This window comes from Chlorocebus sabaeus, chromosome 20 (assembly GCF_047675955.1).
Source record: "Chlorocebus sabaeus isolate Y175 chromosome 20, mChlSab1.0.hap1, whole genome shotgun sequence".
Taxonomy (NCBI): domain Eukaryota; kingdom Metazoa; phylum Chordata; class Mammalia; order Primates; family Cercopithecidae; genus Chlorocebus; species Chlorocebus sabaeus.
In genome coordinates, this window is record NC_132923.1 from 123672023 (window position 1) to 123691070 (window position 19048).

Below are 19048 nucleotides of genomic sequence, written 5' to 3' on the forward strand. Positions count from 1 at the left end.
TCGTTCCTGCCATGGCAAGATTTGTGGCCACTTTTATCTGCAATATTTCTCCAGAGACTTTCTCCAGAGACCTTTCAAATCATGTTCCCATACAAATACTCCATGTGGCCCTCACGTTGTCTGTGGAAAGGAAGAAGAAAGGTATTTTTTCCTCAGTTTCAGGATGAGGAAATCAAGGCTAGGAGTGGTATTTCTCAACAGGTTTGTTACTGAGAGCCCCTCTTAATATTTTACCACCATACATTCCCCTGTTTTGCAAGCCGTTGCCAACTAAATACTTGCATTTATTAAGGAGAAACTCATCTTTGTTTTTCTTTTGTTTTTCTTTTTTTTTTTTTTGAGACGGAGTCTCGCTTTGTCCCCCAGGCTGGAGTGCAGTGGCCGGATCTCAGCTCACTGCAAGCTCTGCCTCCCGGGTTCACACCATTCTCCTGCCTCAGCCTCCCGAGTAGCTGGGACTACAGGCGCCCGCCACCTCGCCCGGCTAGTTTATTTTGTATTTTTTAGTAGACACGGGGTTTCGCCGTGTTAGCCAGGATGGTCTCGATCTCCTGACCTCGTGATCCACCCGTCTCGGCCTCCCAAAGTGCTGGGATTACAGGCTTGAGCCACCGCGCCCGGACATCTTTGTTTTTCTTAAAGTCACCTATGAATGCCAGTTCTGCACAAAAGGACTAGCGCTACCATTAAGTTCACTGCCAAGAATTGCAGAATTTAATGCGGGAGACCTCCTCAAAGACAAAGGCCTAATTTTCACCAGACTTTTTTAAATTTGGAAAAGACTTCCTCTTCATAGTATCTGGGGACCCGGGCTGAGAAGTCCCCAGAGAGATCAAGTGGCTTGTGAAAGATTCTGTGGCTAATGGTGGGGCCAGGACCAGACCCAGGGTCTTGATTCGCACAGGCCAGTGCTCCAGCCAACCAGACCACTTGGCAGAGAGGGCTCGTGTACACGCTCGGACATACAGATACACGGCATGCCCATGCAAGATGGCAGCCCAGCCAAATGCAGGTGTCATGAAACAATGATGCTAAGGGCTCAAACCAGTAATAGGTTCCCCTCAGTACAGGAGGGAGCAGCCAAAGCCAAGCCTGAGATTGGCAGAGTGCAACAGTTCGGTTCAGGCTGCTTTTGCAGAGTTGCAAGGGTGGGAGATGTGTTTATTCTGCCACCTGCCTGCACTTTGTGTGACTCTTCTGTAATGTATGCATCATTGACGTAGGCAGAAGCATTTTCATCCACTCTGGGAGCATTCAGAGCACTCCTCCGGGCACCTGCCTCTTTAAGAGCATGAGACCGGGGTGGGGAAGCTGAGCCCTTGAAGCTGGGGATGGCAACGGCAAATTGGGCACCCTGGGAGAGTGGAGACAGAGATGGAGAACTCAGGGAGGTCTGGCTTAGTGGCCTGGAATGTAAGTAGGGGAAGAGCTGTAGGACTCCAGGTGCCTCAAATCTTCCCCCTGGGTCTCCCCCGCCTCTTCCCCAGGGCTCCTGCAAATATGCTCATCTGTTGAGCCCTTGGCTCCATCCCAGTGGATCAGTGCTTTCATCCCATGGCTCAGAGGCATCAAGTCGGCCTGTACCTTTGGAAGAAGGCCGAGGGCTTAGCTTTATGGCTTCAGAATCCGAGGCTCCACCAATCCCCAGCACGGCCAGGGGCCAGGGCAGGGTCTCCGGGGGCCCGCTGCCCAACAGCTGTTCCCTGGGTTATTTTGGTCTAGTGGGAGTCTGTCAATTCCAGGCCATTTGGACCAAAATAGCCAACAGCAGGACAATCTCTTGGTAGCTCTGTGGGGACCCCTCCCCATACAGAAGTTTCTATAATGAGAAGGAAAGGAGTTTGGCATGGGGGTGGTGAAGAGGGAATTTTCCTGCCAGTGTCGGAGGCTGATATCAGCAGTTCTTCACTGTCCTTTCATCTCAGCCTTGGCACATTCCCGACCGCCTCCCTAGGCTATCCAAGGTGGGGTTTTGAGGGGGAGAGATGAAAAGATAATTTTTGAACTTTGTTATTGACTTCTTGGTCCTTCCTCAAAGCTGGTGAGATATATATTACCCTTTCCCATTTCACAAATGGCGCTACCAGGTTCAGAGAGGCAGAGGCACTGGTCTGAGGCCACACAGCTTGGAAGCCAGAACTGGCGACTCCAGGCCTCAGAGCCTCAGATGCTGGACCTGTCAGACCCGCAGCTGATCCTTGTGTGGATGCCGGTTCCATCCAGAAGTTCGGGGCCAGCATGAAAGTGCTGACTGGCCCTGGCCTTCCTTTAGGCCATAGCGGGGGCCCTGGCAACCACCTGCCTCACTCACCCTCCGGCCTAAGATAGTTCAAGTGCAGGTGGGGGAGGGAAAAGGGAAGACTAGCCACTATCTCTCTCCTTGGAACCCCGCCCAAATTCAGACCAGCAGCCCCTGGCGCTGCACCCGAGAGACTGCGGGGATTGCCCCCGGAGCAGAGTCAGAGTGACCCAGGTCCCGTTCCCTTCGGCGACATGGGGTGGCGTGCAGGGAGCGTGATTTGGCACCAGGCGGGCGCGAGGGGGCGGGGCGCACTCCCAGGACACGCCTTAAGAAAACCGCTCCTGGGCTTGGTAACTGAACTTAGACGTCAAGTGTAGCCGGCCCAGTGCAAGCGGCGTCTTACTTCCCGATCTCGGAAATCAGCTGCCAGGGTGGGGCCGCGTTTTGGCGACGGCCACTCGGCCCCCCCTACCGCTCCTGCCTCTCCCAAGGGATTTTTCTAGCGGGTGAATTTCCTGTCCAGGGAAATCCTTTGGTGAGTCCCTCGCCCCTCCCTCCCCGCCCCTCCCCTCTCCGTCCCTACTGTCCGGGCTCCCCCAGTCCTTCTGCGCCGCGCTCCATAGCCCTCGCGCGCTCGGGCGCACGCCCTCCCCGCCCGGGCCGCCCTCCGGCTCCCGGCGCCCGGCAGCCAGTGCCTCACCGCGCCGCCTCGCGCCGGCCCGCGCCAGGACTCGCTCCGAGAGCCGCCTCGGTGTCGCCGCGGCCGGCGCCGGCCCCCAGGCCATGCGCCCCCGCGCCCCAGCCTGCGCCGCCGCGGCGCTCCGGCTCTGCAGCCTCCTGCTGCTGCTCGCGCCCGGGCACGCGTGCCCCGCGGGCTGCACCTGCACCGACCCGCACACCGTGGACTGCAGCGACCGCGGGCTGCCCAGCGTGCCCGACCCCTTTCCCCTGGACGTGCGCAAGCTGCTGGTGGCCGGCAACCGCATCCAGCAGATCCCCGAGGACTTCTTCATCTTCTACGGCGACCTGGTCTACCTAGACTTCAGGAACAACTCGCTGCGCTCGCTGGAGGAGGGCACGTTCAGCGGCTCGGCCAAGCTCGTATTCCTCGACCTCAGCTACAACAACCTGACCCAGCTGGGCGCCGGCGCCTTCCGCTCGGCCGGGAGGCTGGTGAAGCTTAGTCTGGCTAACAACAACCTCGCGGGCGTGCACGAGGCCGCCTTCGAGACCCTGGAGTCGCTGCAGGTGCTGGAGCTCAACGACAACAACCTGCGCAGCCTCAGCGTGGCTGCCCTGGCCGCGCTGCCCGCGCTGCGCTCCCTGCGTCTGGACGGGAACCCCTGGCTCTGCGACTGTGACTTCGCCCACCTCTTCTCCTGGATCCAGGAAAACGCATCCAAACTGCCCAAAGGTGAGCCGGGCCGGCTGGGCTGGGGGAGGGAGGGGGCCAGGGAGAGGCCACCCCAGACCCCAGTCTGGGTGCGAGGAGCCTTAGGTTGAGTTTGGAAGAGGAGGCTTGGGGGATCCTGAACTTTTCCTGGGTCTCCGCTGAAGAAGTGGGTGGAGAGGGACACATCTGGAATTCTTTGGAGTTTCTGAACCCCGAGGCTGGACTTCTTCCCCTGTTTCTCCAGTAACTCACTTTCCCAAGTTAGGGACCTTCCCGTTCTCGGGATGCCCCGGATCATCTCCCTGGGCTTTGGGTCCTAGGACTGGCGGGTGTGGATTACTTGTAGGTCTCTGGTAAGCAGAACGCAGCCTACTGTATGGGAAAAGGCCCTATTCTCAGTACCGTGCACGGGGAGTCAGCCAGTTCCACGGGCTCTCCAGCAGCCTCCCGAGCCTAACCTGGCCTCTCAGCTTCTCAGCTCCAGTTTGCTCTTCTGTCTAATATGGGTGAGGAAGATTTCTGATGAGGAATAATGGCAGCCCATTAAGAGCCAATGATGCAGTCATGATTTGTAGTTCTCTGTGGCTTTTCAGCCAGATGTGAAAAAGCTGAACCAAAATGGAGTGGGCTGGTGCCCCCTTTGCTTTCCTGGTGCACCCTTCCAATGGCAGCATGGGTATACATACCCGCTTGGCAGACGGGAACACCAGGGCAGAGGGAGTTAAGGGGCCCCATTAAGGCCCACAGGAAGGGAGCAGGGGTGGAGCTGAGAAGGAGGGGACCCCAGCATCCACAGGGATGAGTACCCAGAGTGAGGTGGCAGGTGGGTGTCCTTCCCCCAAGTGGATTCCAGGCTTCCACTTGTGACCCTGTGAGCACCAGTGCCCGCAGTGACCTCTCAGAGCTGAACTCTGTCTCCCACCTTGCTCCCAAGATTTCAGCAGAATTGGAACCGCAGCTGCAAGGCACACATCATCAAAGGTGACATACATGCAGATTTAGCTTCAGAATATCTTTTTTTCCCCCATTTATGGAGAAATCGAGGATGCTGCTCATCTGTGTGCTGAACTCCTGCATTCATATCTTCATTCCCAACTGTCATCAAACACACCCCCTGCTTCGGGGTGCTCGCTCCTCAGCAAAGGCAGGCCCCTGAGCCAACACTTTCAGCCCAGGCTGGCTGAAATGCCGAAAACGATCTGGCCTGCAGGGTGCAGAGTCCCCACCTTTAAACTGTGTCCTCATCCACTTGTCTGGCTCCCCAGACCCTCCCCACCAGTAGACTCGGTCCTGGAGACAGGAGTGACCGGATGAAGAGCTCACGGTGGGATGGGGTGCACCTCAGTTCTGCTTGCTTCCGCCTTTCGTTTTCAGTGGGGTTGACACCATTCACCCCTGTTGTTGGTTGGGTTGGTTTCTTGGCTCCAGTTGTCTTCCAAGTGAAGGCAAGGTGTTGTGAAATCAGGAGCTGTGGGTTTGTCTCAGTTCTGCCATGGTGGCTGTGACCTTGAACAGGCCACTTGTCCCATCTGGGCCTCAGTTTCCTCATCTCTAGAATACTTGAGTTGACCTCTAAGATCTCCAAAGAGCCCTGGATTTGGAGTCTGAAGACATGGGTTTAAGTCCTGGCCTAAAATCTGGGGGACTCTGGGTGGGTCACTCCAGTTTTTTTTTTTTTTTTTTTTAGACAGAGTCTCGCTCTGTCACTCAGGCTAGAGTGCAGTGGCACGATCTCGGCTCACTGCAAGCTCTGCCTCCCGGGTTTGAGCCATTCTCCTGCTTCAGCCTCCTGAGTAGCTGGGACTACAGGCGTCTGCCACAATGCCCAGCTAATTTTTTGTATTTTCAGTAGAGACAGGGTTTCACCCTACTAGCCAGATGGTCTTGATCTCCTGACCTTGTGATCCACCCACCTCGGCCTCCCAAAGTGCTGGGATTACAGGCGTGAGCCACCGCGCCTGGCCAGGTCACTCCACTTTTTTAAGCTTCACCTTCCCTTTGAGTGAAATCAGGATATGGGTAATGCTGTGCAGTCCATCCGACCCAGTGGTTGTCGGGATCCAAACAAGGTGATGTGGGTGAGAGTAACAAGAGCAATCGAAGCAAAATGTTCCTCCTCCTGCTCTCTGTGATGTGGGGAAGAAACTGGACTAAGATGGGAAAGACTGGAGGAAGGATGGACAGGTTCAGAGCAAGGAGCTGTGTCCAGGGCCCTGGGAACAGGGGTTGGGGGTGTGGCTTTGTCTCAGCCAGTAGGGAGAGGATGGACGCAGCTCCAGGGCACCTCGCAGGGTGCAGTGCCACGAGCAGCTCTGGTCTCACTGCCACTGTCCATGCTGTGTGGCCCGAGAGTGTCTCCTAAACTGTGAGCCAGATGCAGGGTGGGTGGTGGAGGTCCCAGCACATACCTTGAAGTGAGACCCACATTCAGGTTTGGACTCAGGTTTATAATCCTAGGCAAGTCCCTGACCTCTCCAAGCCTCAGTTTCTCTGCATCTGGATTCAGAATGTGGTAACGGTGTCCTCTGCCATGCTTGCTGTGAGATTTAAATGAGATCATCTCTGTAAAGGACACTGTCTTGCTTAGCGTGCAGTAGGTGCTCAATAGGTGTTCATCGCCCCCTCCCTCCTCCTCCTGCATTTGTGCTTTTTCTACTTTTCACAGAGACAGCTCAGAGCCCAGACCGGCACCAAGCTGCTTGCCTTCAAATCGTGCCTCTACTTCTTACTGATTGTGTGATCTTTTTGTACCCGTTTCCTCACCTGTAAAATGGGGCTGATATAGTACCCACCTTCTAGGCTTGTTAGGAGGGTTAAAAGAGCATTATTTATAAAGGACCGAGAACAGTGCTTGGCTTACAGTGTGTACTATATCAGTGTTTTAATTGGCGCTGTTGTTATTATCCTGTTTTGACTAAAGAAGTGATGTAGTTTGCCTTAGATCACACAGAGAGTTAAACCCAGAGCTGGGGGTGCACCAGGATCTCCTGGCTCAAAGCACCTTCTCCCTGAGGACCACCCACTTCCTGCCAGAGAAAACCAGGCTCCATTAGGGTACAAGTTCCGGGGCTTTCTAGGCAGGCCTTCCGCCTCTTCCGGGGAGGAAACTGAAGGAAGGAGCAAAGAGGAGCCTGCCCTTGCTTTCCCTTGCCTCCCTGCCCCCTTGTCCCCCAGATAAGCAAGACAGAGCCCAGAGCGTTCTCCCTGTGACCTTGTCTAGCTGTGACAGTTGCAGACATTGTGCTGTCTGCCAGGTGAGCCTCCCCCTGTGGCCACAGGGCTGACGGGGAGCACTCAGCCCCAGAGCATGCAGCAGAGGGGAGGAAGAAAAGGCTGTCAAGGCCCAGTGGTACCCTCCGTCCAGGCCCTTCCATGGTCCAGGGGCTGGGGGAATCTGAGTCTGAGGACTGAGGAGGAACTGCCTTGCTGGTGGGAGGAGGGCCAAGGGATGCCAGAATACCCAGCAGCCAATCAGCAAAAACCAAAACACAACAATGCAACAAACCAAAACACCCAAGATGCCCTATTAATGTTGAATTTCAGATAAATGACAAATAATATTTTAGTATAAGTAGGTCCCGTGTAATATTTGGGACGTATCCAAAACATTATTTATTGTTTTTCTGAAATTTAACATGAATTGGGGATCCTGTATTTTATCTGGCAACCCTACCACCCTACCTTATGGGTACCAGCCGTCTTGTAGTTTACAAGTGCTGTCTCTTTTAATACAACAGCAGTGCCTAGCAGATACCTTTACCTACGGCTCACCCAACAGGAAACCAAAAGAGGTACAAAGAAGTGAAGAGGTTTGCACAGGTTACATAGCGGCTGAGGTGAGCTTGAATTCAGGAGTGTTGAACCCACACCCAATTCTTTCTGATAGGCATAGAAAACAAGAATGAGGCCAGGCGCAGTGGCTCATGCCTGTAATCCCAACACTTTGGGAGGCCTAGGCGGGCAGACCACTTCAGGTCAGGAGTTCGAAACCTGCCTGGCCTACATGATGAGGCCCCCGTCTCTACTAAAAAAATACAAAAAAAGTTAGCTGGGAATGGTGGTGGGCACGTATAATCCCAGCTACTCAGGAGGCTGAGGCAGGAGAATTGCTTGAACCTGGGAGGCGGAGGTTGCAGTGAGCCGAGATTGTGCCACTGCACTCCAGCCTAGGTGGCAGAGTGAGACTCTGTCTCAAAAAAAAAAAAAAAAAAAAAGAGGGAGAATGAGAGTATCCCCAGCACGCCCCGCCCCCGACATCACTGATCCATTTGGGTGACAGTGGCCTAGTCTGGTGGTTCTCCTGTGAGACAGTGGGGTTCCAGGCAGTTTAGGACAGTGTATCGCCAAAAGGACAGTGATGATCTCTTTTTTTTTTTTTTTTTGAGACGGAGTTTTACTGTTGTTGCCCAGGCTGGAGTGCAGTGGCGCAATCTCGGCTCACTGCAACCTCTACCTCCCAGGTTCAAGCGATTCTCCTGCCTCAGCCTCCCGAGTAGCTGGGATTACAGGCGTGCATCACTACACCCGGCTAATTTTGTATTTTTAGTAGAGATGGGGTTTCACTGTGTTGGTCAGGTTGGTCTCGAACTCCTGACCTCAGGTGATCACGCCTCAGCCTCCCATAGTGCTGGAATTACAGGTGTGAGCCACCATGCCCAGCTGATCTCTTTTTAAGTATTAGAAAGGGCTCCAGATCTGGAAGCCAAGGCAGAGCGGGAGAGTGAGGAGGGCTCAGAGGAGACCAGGAAGCAGTGCAAGGACACTGTCTTCACCTGGCAGTGATCTTCAAAGCCTTTCACATCGTCCCATTATCTTCCCTGCATAGCAGCCCAGCCAAGTGGGCAGGAGATAAAGACACAAAAGTCGGGAGCACCATGGTGTTTCTCAAAGTGTCACCTGAGAACCACCTGCATGAGAATCTCCAGGGGGGCTTGTGTGAAGTACAGATTGATTCACAGGCCCCTAGATCTACGACTGAATGAGGGCCTGGGGGTAGGGGGCTGAGGCCTGGGGATCTGCATTTTAGCAAGCTCCACACCTCCAGGGGATTCCTATGCATGCGAGAGCTGGGGCTTTTCGCTGGCTCTGTGGTGCAGTAACTCACTGTGGGACTGTGTATAAGCTGCCTGTCCTCTGTGCCTTAGATTTTTCTCTTATAAACAAAGAGTGTAGGTAGGAAGACCATAAGGCTCCTTCCAAGTCTGAAGTTCTACAGTTTTAGGGAAGGGGAGATTGACCTGGTTTTAAAAGTTAGGAAGTCGAGGCCCCCAGGGGAGGTGACCGCCAAAGGCCCCTCTGCTGGCGTTCAGGGGACCGTAGTCTCTGTGCATTTGGGAGGGCAGAGCTCTTGGGTGCACTGGGGCTCTGGGCTCATGGGCCTGAAATGCTGTCACAGTGTGGAAGGACTTTACACATGTTGTCTCTAGCCCTGGTCCTGGGCCATAGGGAGAAAATGCCGCTGGGTTTGAGAAACCGAGGCCAGTGGGCATGAGGCTTGGTAGGGGTCACTGGACTCTGGGCTTGGCTTTGGAGGGGCACAGAGCAGCTGACACAGCCCACAGCATGCCTGGGAGTGTATCGTAGGAGGAGCCCTTGCAGGTGCCAAGGTGGGAGGCTGCATTCACCCAGGCACCCTCTGGCACCTCTCTTTCTAGCCGCAGCCACGTGTAGCCTGAAGGTCACAGCCTACAGCACTAGGAAAGAGATTCGAGCTGATTCTCTCGCTGTATGACCTTGATGCACGGAGGTGTAGGGAGGGCAAGGCTGGGAGGAAGGATGGACTGGGGCGGAATTAAACAGAACCACATGTCATGCCTTGGGTCTGTGGTGAACCCTGGCTCCTGGGTGGAGACAGCTTCCCAGAAAAGATCCACTAAAGAGTGTCTGGAGCATCTGAGCATTCAGGGGCTTGGCTGCCCCATGGGGCAGACCCTGAAGGCACCATCCTGTCTAGGAAGGGCATCATGGCAGGCAGGTCACATCATTTAACCCCATCAGCTTACCAGGCCTCACTTGGGGCTTGCTGGGGGAGCCGCTCCCTATCTCCCCGAAGCTCCACTTCTGTTTTCTGATGTCAGACCCTGTGAGGGCCTGGGTTGGTCAGAGGAATGAGGAGTTCTTGTCATACTGACAGCATAAATGGTATTTCAGCCTGAGGGACAAACCCGGTGCTTGCCTGAAGGTCACACTGGTCGTTTCTCCCGGTGACTCTATTTCTTTTTCTTCTTTGAGAAAATAAAAGCAGCTTTATGTTCCTGTTGATAAAAATAACAGGCTCCTGTTATTAGACTGGGGAAATGCCAAAAGTATCATGAAGAAAATAAAAGGTATCCAGAATCCCCTTGCTATTAAAGTTTTGCTATATTTTATTCTAGTTGTATTCTTACATATATGTATATTTAAACAGATTGATATGATACTATACATTCGCAAAATGATTTTTTTCTGTTACTGAATTGGGGGCATTTCCTGTCATTACAGTTGTCGGAGGATTTAACTTGAAATGGCCTTGAGAATAGATCATTTTATAGATTTATGAATTGGACCCATCCCCTGTTGTTAGAAGTGTGGGTTTGTTTCCTTTTATTTTTTGTATGTAGGCAGTGCTGAGCTGAATATCCTTACACATGGAAAGTCTGTGGAAACCTCTGGTTATTTTATTTGGGGTGGAAACACAGGGTAAAAGTCTATGCTTTTTTTTATTTTTTTGAGACGGAGTCTCGCTCTGCTGCCTAGGCTGGAGTGCAGTGGCGCGATTTCAGCTCACTGCAACCTCCGCCATCCAGGTTCAAGCTCTTCTACTGCCTCAGCCTCCACAGTAGCTGGGATTACAGGTGTCCGCCACCATGCCCGGCTGATTTTTGTATTTTTAGTAGAGATGGGGTTTTACCATGTTGGCAAAGCTGATCTCGAGCTCCTGACTTCAGGTGATCTGCCCACCTTGGCCTCCCAAAGTGCTGGTATTACAGGCGTGAGCCACCGAGCCCAGCCAAGTCTATCGTTTTTTTTAAACCCCTGAATGCCTTAGTGGTGCCAGCTGCCTGGCACCATTAGTAGAGAGTACACATTTCCCATTGTTTGTGTTTGTTTGTTTTGAGATGGAATTTCGCTGTGTCACCCAGGCTGGAATGCAGTGGCATGATCTCAGCTCACTGCAACCTCCACCTTCAGGTTCAAGTGATTCTCCTGCCTCAGCCTCCCAAGTAGCTGGGATGACAGGCGCATGCCACCACACCCGGCTAATTTTTGTATTTTTAGTAGAGATGGGGTTTCACAATGTTGGCCAGGCTTGTCTCAAACTCCTGTCCTCAGGTGATCCACCCACCTCAGCCTGGCAAAGTGCTGGGATTACAGGCATGAGCCACCGTGCCTGGCCCCCAACATTTTTTATTCTCATTTTAAAAAAATGTTTTTCAATTTGCTGGGCAAAGCAACAACATCTCCTTATTGCTTTAATTTGCGTTATTTGCTTACCGGTCAAGTGAACATTTTGCGTGTGTTTATACCTGAGAGAGCCGTGTTCCTGGGCAGAGGCTTACTGAGGTCTCAGTTTTCATGCAAGTAAAAGCTGTCCTGCTGTTGCTGAGTCGGTGCAGGTCCTGTGTGCCACAGTTCACTGCATGTTTAACTTGTCTCTTAGAGTTGAGTCACTGGGGTGTCACCTTTCTCACCATTATCAGTGTCCAGGAGCCAGGTGCCAGCTCTTATGGGCACTGTGGTCTGGCTTTCTGGTGCCAAGCCAACTGCAAGCTTCACCTAAGGCAACCTCACCGAGGGGTCTGCCTTAGGTGCTCCCTGGAGAGCCCCCACAGGGTCATCCTACTCTGGCCTCAAAAACCAGATCTTTCTGAAAATGTTCCACTCATCCAGTTACTCTATCAATGAACTCAAAGGGACCCCTTTTTGCTGAACAACATAAGACAGTGGACAGATAGCCCCAGGGAACCCAGGAGGGGATTTGGTTTGGAGAGGACAGTATCACCAGTAGGTACAGCAGGCAAGTTCCAGCCGACTCAGTTACCCAAAGTGTTAAGCCCTTTAAGCCAAGTGGCTGTGTAAGTTCCTGCTGTCCTAGCATCTTGTGGTCTGGAACATGGTTTGCAGGGATGAGGTGCTTGCCCGGCCTTATCAACCTTTGGGTTGGTGCAGGCTGTGAAAATGCATCAGGGCCAGGCGTGGTGGCTCAAGCCTGTAATCCCAGCACTTTGGGAGGCCGAGGCGGGCAGATCGCCTGAAGTCAGGAGTTCAAGACCAGCCTGGCCAAGATGGTGAAACCCCATCTCTACTAAAAATACAAAAAACTAGCCAGGCACAGTGGCACACACCTGTAATCCCAGCTACTTGGGAGGCGGAGGCAGGAGAATCGCTTGAACCTGGGAGTTGGAGGTTGCAGTGAGCCGAGATCATGCTACTGCACTCCAGCCTGGGCGACTGAGTGAGATTCTGTCTCAAAAAAACAAACAAACAAACAAACAAAAAACCAAAAGCATCAGGACCTCCAGCCTGCTGCTGTCAGCCGCACCCTGCAGGAGACTAGGAGGGTCTCAGTGGGGCTGTGGGAGTGAGTGAGCCGAGGAATGCACATTCCTAAGGGTCATCCAGGGACAGGCCCAAATCACTGGCCTTTGTTTTTGTTTTCAGCAAATACCCCTCGGTGACTTCAGTCAGCAAAGCATATCCGGATTGCCTTCAGCCAAGGCAGGGCCCAGAATGCACATTCTCAGGGTTTCATTCTGAGATTGGGTTGTTGCCATCTTGGTCAAATCCCTGGTAGCCTCCTGCTATGCAGGAGGGAGGGAGCGGCTACTCTGCCCCCATCTGCGGGAGTGGTGCTAGGAGGGGAGAGGAGTCCTGGAGAGGCGCTGCGATGTTCTTCCCTCCTCTGCTAGGCACAGCGGGCGTGGCTGATGGACAGAGTTCAGGATGCCGAGGCCACAGGTCTCAGTTTAACCCCAGCTGAATTGGACAGCTTTGCTTATCAATTCACAGAAACAGAAACCAGCGTCATCTGGAGTAAGCAAATAGGAGAATTACCCTTAAAGACGCAGGTTTGGCCAGGAACCCTTGGTCCTCAACAGTCAAGCCCCAGGAAGTCATGGGAGCAGAACTGGGGCACAGGAAACACGGCACCCACTTTCCTTGCTGATATACTTGTCTCTGCTTCTCATACTGTTTTTTCTTTCTTTGTTCCTCTTTTCTTTTCTTCTTTCTTTTTTCTTTTCTTTTTTCTTTCTTCCTTTATTTCCTTCCGTTTCTTTTCGCCTCCCTCCCTCTCTTTTTCTTTCTCTCTCTTCTTCTCTCTTTCTTTTCTTTTTCTTTCTTTTCCCTCTTCCCCTTCCCCTCCCTCCTTCCTTCCTTCCTTTCTCTTTCGTTCGTTCTTTCTTTCTTTCTTTCTTTCTCTTTTTCCCCCTCCATTTCCCTCTCCTCCCCTCGCCCTCTCCTCTGTCTTTTGACATAGTCTTGCTCTGTTTCCCAGGCTGGAGTACAGTGGCACGATCTCGGCTCACTGTAACCTCTGCCTCTCGGGTTCAAGCGATTCTCATGCCTCAGCCTCCTGAGTAGCTGGGATTACAGGTGTGTACACTACCACACCCAGCTTTTTTTTTTGTATTTTTAATAGAGACGGGGTTTTGCCACATTGGCCAGGCTGGTCTCAAACTCCTGGCCTCAAATAAAGTATCCCCCTTAGCCTCCCAAAGTGCTGGGATTACAGGCGTGAGCCACTGTGCCCAGCCTCATGCTGTTTTCTTATTTTTCTCTCTGTGTATTGATGAGCTTTCTCTGTTTTCCTATCCGTGTAGCAAAAAATATGTGCTATGGTTACCATGGGTCTGGGGCAGTGCTGGGCAGCCACCCCCAGGCTTCCATGACTGTCTGTGCTTCCAATGAGCTGTCTGATGGCAGATAAGTCCCCTGATGTTCCTGGTCCTCAGTGTCCCCTGGTCAAATGTAGGTGATAGCATCTCTCCTTTGACCTCAAATGATAGTCATATAAAGAAGCTTTTGAGCGATTTCCTCCATCACATATAGAAGCTTCCACCACATATAGAAGCTGTTATTATTTTGTCTTTGTTTAAAGCATAGAAATGTGGCCAAATAGACCAGATACGTATACAGACTTACAAAACCCACTGAACTAAGGAATTGCCTGTCAAATCCCAAACGTGTGACAACCCACGCAGACAGCAGGATCTGGGAAAGCACGTCCTCCCTGCGACTCTCGGCTGGCTCTCGTACTTTGGAGGCTGCCAATCAAGAGTCCCCTGGCGTCCCATCTTCTCCATCCTCCCAGCTGGATATGTGGTAAATGTCAAGGTCAGGTAGTCAGGACCTCGAGGGAGCTATGGGCCATTCAAGATGAAGGGGCAGCTTCTCAAAGGCCAATAGAAACCGAACAGACAAGGACCGTGGTCCCAATCACGGCTCCAACGTTAGCTCCCAGTGGGATCTAAGAGCCACGTACTTCTCTCGGCTTCATCCTTCTCATCTCCCAGAGAGTGGATTTTCCCAGATAAGGAGTGAAGGAGTGAGACCCCAGATGCCCCTGGGTCCGCTGGGTGAGGTTAGCAGGAGAAGCAGCCGGTTGGAGTCAGCAGAGAATATAGGTATATAAACAATTCAGAGCGGGCCGGGTGCGGTGGGATCAAGCCTGTAATCCCAGCACTTTGGGAGGCTGAGGCGGGCAGATCACCTGAGGTCAGGAGATCGAGACCAGCCTGGCTAACACGGTGAAACCCCATCTCTACTAAGAATACAAAAAAAAAAAAAAAAAAAAAAATAGCCAGGCATGGTGGCGGACATCTGTAGTCCCAGCTACTCGGGAGACTGAGGCAGGAAAATGGTGTGAACCCAGGAGGCGAAGCTTGCAGTGAGCCGAGATCACGCCAGTGCACTCCAGCCTGGGCGACAAAGCGAGACTGTTTCAAAAACAAACAAACAAACAAACAAACACTTTAGAACGCTGGCTGAACTCCAAAACATGTTCCTCCCACTGGCCACCAGTGGTAGATCCCTGCTGTAGGTGACCAAGAAGGCCCCTTTTCGTTCTGATGTAAGCTGAGCTGGGGCCTTTTGTGCCAGCCTCCTGCAGGGCACAGGATGAAAGAGTCTGAGGCTCCCAGCAAAGGTCCCCTGGGTGAGTTCCTGTGGCAATGTCCCACCACCCCAGGACATCTCTTTCAAATCAGGAGGTGCAAGAGTATGTTCCTGTCTTCATATGAAAAAATACCTTCCTTTGTGCGTTATTGGAAAGAATAGCATTGCTTTTTCATAAGACCCCAATGAGATGATGTGTGCTTTTAGATGTTACCATCGTAAGTGATCATCTACATCAGAAGTGAAAGTTGAAGGTGGTCGCCTGGAGGGGGCAGAGGGCTTAGAGCCGAGGGTCAGGACATCCTTGTTGACTTGACAGGTCACCTAACTTCCCTGGGTGTTTGTTCCCTTGCCTGTCATCCTGAGGGTTGTCGAGAGGATCGAGGAAACATAGATGTGAAAAATCTTTAGAAGAGAATGGAGGAGCGCTTGCAAATGAGGAGGGCTCGTGTTAGCCCAGTAAAATGACAGTGGTTTATAGACCGTTCCTCATCTCCCCTTCCAAGTCACATGGAAAGCCACAGAGTAACAACAGGACAGCCAGACAAGGACAGAGGGTGATGGTCCAGGCCACAGGAACTGCTTGCTGATGGGAAACCCTGGCTCCAGCGTTCATTTGTGTGTGCACGAGTCAGAGGGAGGAGGCGGTGAGGGGGTGAGGAACCCTCTTGGCCAGTGCCTCTTGCCCTCTTGGCCAGGGAGCAGCAAGGCTGGGGAAGCAAGCGGGGGCAGGTATGGGAGCCCCGAGGTCAGGGGAAAGAAGTAAGTTCCCTAGAAAACTGACCAGAGGGATAGACAGCCTAGTGTCAATAGTGATTTTCTCTGGGTGAAAAGGTGGTTTTATTTTATTTTATTTTTTAAATAATTAATAGACTTTGGCTGGGTATGGTGGCTCACACCTGTAATCCCAGCACTTTGGGAGGCTGAGGTGGGCAGATCACCTGAGGTCAGGAGATCGAGAGCAGCCTGGCTAACACGGTGAAACCCCGTCTCTACTAAAAATACAAAAAAAAAAAAAAAAAAAGAATTAGCTGGGCGTGGTAGCATGCACCTGTAGTTCTAGCTGCTGGGGAGGCTGAGGTGGCAGAATGGCGTGAACCCGGGAGGCGGAGCTTGCAGTGAGCTGAGATTGCACCACTACACTCCAGCCTGGGTAACAGAGCAAGATTCCATCTCAAAATACATAAATAAATAAATAAATAAATGAGCCCGGCGTGGTGGTGGGCGCCTGTAGTCCCAGCTACTCGGGAGGCTGAGGCAGAAGAATAGCGTGAACCCAGGAGGCGGAGCTTGCAGTGAACTGAGATCGTGCCACTGCATTCCAGCCTGGGTGACAGAGCGAGACTCCATCTCAAAAAACAAACAAACAAACACAAAAATGAGCCGGGCATGGTGGCGCACACCTGTAAGCCCAACTGCTAGGGAGGCTGAGGCAGGACAATTGCTTGAACCCGGGAATTGGACGTTGCAGTGAGCCAAGATCGCGCCACTGCACTCCAGACTGGGAAATAGAGCGAGACTCCATCTCAAAACAACAAACAAAAAACCCCCCAAAAAACAAAAAAACCCAAAAATTATCTGGGCATGGTGGCGCGCACTTGTAATCCCAGCTGGTAGGGAGGCTGAGACAGGAGAATCACTTGAACCCAGTAGTTGGAAGTTGGAGTGAGCCGAGATCACACTACTGCACCCCAGCCTGGGCAACAGAGTGAGATTCCGTTTCTAAATAAATAAATAAATCATAGACTTTGTTAAGAGCAATTTGAGGTTTATGGAAAATTCAGCGGACAGTAAAGATTTCCCTTTACTCCTGACCCTGCAGTTTCCCCTATTTTAACATCTTACAGTAATATGTCACCTCTGTACCGTAAACACCTAAGTACTATCTATAGTATATATACTCTATATTTATGCTGTATATATTCATATATATATTAGTATGCCACATACTATTTAGTATATACTAATACATATGCGTATATATATTAGTATGCCACATCCGTACCATATATTGCATAAACCAATGTGACCGTGACTATTCACTGAAGCCCACAGCAAGTTTACATGAGGGTCCACTCTGTGTTGCATATTCCATGGGTTTTGACAAGTGGATTATGTCATGTCATCCTTCACGATCATAGAATCACGCAGAATAGTTTTACTGCCCCTAAAAATCTCTGTGTCCCGCTCATTCATTCCTCTCTCCTCCCTCCTCAACCCCTAGTGACCACTGATCTTTTCGCTGCCTCTAGCTTTGCCTTTTCCAGAATGTCGTATCATTTAAAATTTCTCTTTCGTACGCCTTCTGGCGTTCACTTTATAACCTTTTATTTTAGTATAACACCGTAAACCAAAAGGTATCTGAGACAGGTCTCAGTGAATGTAGAAAGTGTATTTTAGCAAGGTTCAGGATGTGTCTGTGACACAGCCTCAGGAGGTCCTGACGACATGGGCCTAAGGTGGTCGGGGCACAGCTTGGTTTTATACATTTTGGGAAGACATGAGACATCCGTCAATATATGTTAGATGTACACTGGTTCGGTCTGGAAAGGTGGGACAATTTGAAGTGGGGAGGGGGCCTCCAGGAGACAAACAGTTTCATTCTTTCAAGTTTCTGATTAGTCTTTTGCTGAATGCACAGTTTATAGGAATAGTCACTTACGCCACAGTCTGTCTGAGTAAAAGAGTAGGTTAAAGGAAGCAATCAGATGGGCATTTGTCTCATATGAACAGAGAGATGACTCTGAGCTCTGCCTGCCCTTTGTCCACAGAGAATTTTCTTGTGGGCAAATTGTGAGGGAGGTATGTAGCTTTTTTCTTCTCTTTTTAAATCTTGTAGCTTTTTTTTTTTTTTTTTTTCCCGAGACAGGGTCTCACTCTGTCGCCCAGGCTGGAGTGCAGTGGCATGATCTCGGCTCCCTGCAACCTCTGCCTCTCGGGTTCAAGTGATTCTTCTGCTTCAGCTTCCCAAGTAGCCAGGATTATAGGCATGTGCTACCATGCCTGGCTAATTTTTGTATTTTTAGTAGAGACGGGGTTTCTCCATGCTGGCCAGGCTGATCTCCAACTCCTGCCCTCAGGTAATCGCCTGCTTCGGCCTCCCAAAGTGCTGGGATTACAGGCATGAGCCACCGAGCCCGGCCAATCTTTGTAGCTATCTTATTTAGGAACAGAATGGGAGGCAGGTTCGCCCTACACAGTTACCAGCTTGACTCTTCCCTTTGGCTTAGTGATTTGGGTGAGATTTATTTTCCTTTCACAATACACATATGGAAAGCGTGCATACCTGCTGCGAGCAACCTCCCGTGGGTCACACTGTGGTCTGGAAGGCCGCACACAGCTCCACTCCTGCTGCCTCTCTGCCTTACGTAACTGCCCGCTCCCCTTATCTCTTCAGGCTGGGGCCGTAAGACCACCCTGCCCACTGGCCTGAGCCCTGGGGTACCGCAGTGTCCCTGTTGACTTTCTAAATCCAGTGCACACCTTTGTAACCAGCCCCTTTGTTAGACTCTCTTCAAATAATCCTGTTTGAGTGGGTCATGCCAGGATCCTGACAAAGGAAGCAAATTCCTGTAGATTTCTGAGCAAGGAGCAATGGAAAAGGATGCTCTGGGTTGAATTGTGTCTCCCTGTCACCCCCAAGTTCCTACATGGAAGTCTTAACCCTAAATACTTCAGAATGTGACCTGATCCTATTTCTGAACAACAGAAATAGGATCATCCAGCCAGGCGCGGTGGCTCATGCCTGTGATCCCAGCACTCTGGGAAGCCGGGACGGGTGGATCACTTGAGGTCAGGAGTTTGAGACCAGCCTGGCCAACATGGTGAAACCCCATCTCTACTAAACGTACAAAAATTAGCCGGGTGTGGTGGCGGGCACCTGTAATCCCGGCTACTTGGGAGGTGGAGGCAGGAGAATTGCTTAAACTTGGGAGGCGGAGGTTGCATAGTGAGCTGAGATCATGCCACTGCACTCCAGTCTGGGCGACAGAGTGAGACTAGTGAGACTCTGTCTCAAACAAACAAACAAACAAACAAAAAATGCAATAGGATCATCGTTGCAGATGTTAGTCTGAACTCAGTATGACTGGTGTCCTTATAAAAAGGGGCAATTTGGACAGACATAGCGACAGACATGCACACCGGGAGAATGCCATGTGAAGAGGAAGGCAGAGGTGGAGGTGCTGTACCTACAAACTAAGGAAAGCTGGAGATTCCCAGCAAACCACCGGAGCCAGTGGGGAGGCCGGGAACAGATTCTTCCTACAGCCCTTGAAGGGAACCAGCGCTGCCGATGCCTTCATCTCAGATGTTCAGCC

At 51.7% G+C, this 19048-nt stretch overlaps 1 protein-coding gene across 2 annotated transcripts in view; it reads left to right on the top strand.

The window, feature by feature from the left end:
* The first annotated feature begins 2428 nt into the window (after positions 1 to 2428).
* The window catches only part of LRRC38 (leucine rich repeat containing 38), a 73372-nt gene continuing 56752 nt past the window's right edge, over positions 2429 to 19048 (top strand). The window contains exon 1 of one of the 2 annotated variants that reach the window (XM_037985018.2): positions 2429 to 3656. In XM_037985018.2, coding sequence (XP_037840946.2) covers positions 3026 to 3656 — 631 coding nt within the window. In that variant the 5' untranslated portion in view covers positions 2429 to 3025. The remainder of the gene's footprint in view (positions 3657 to 19048) is intronic. The other variant, XM_007980483.3, reaches the window with a different exon arrangement.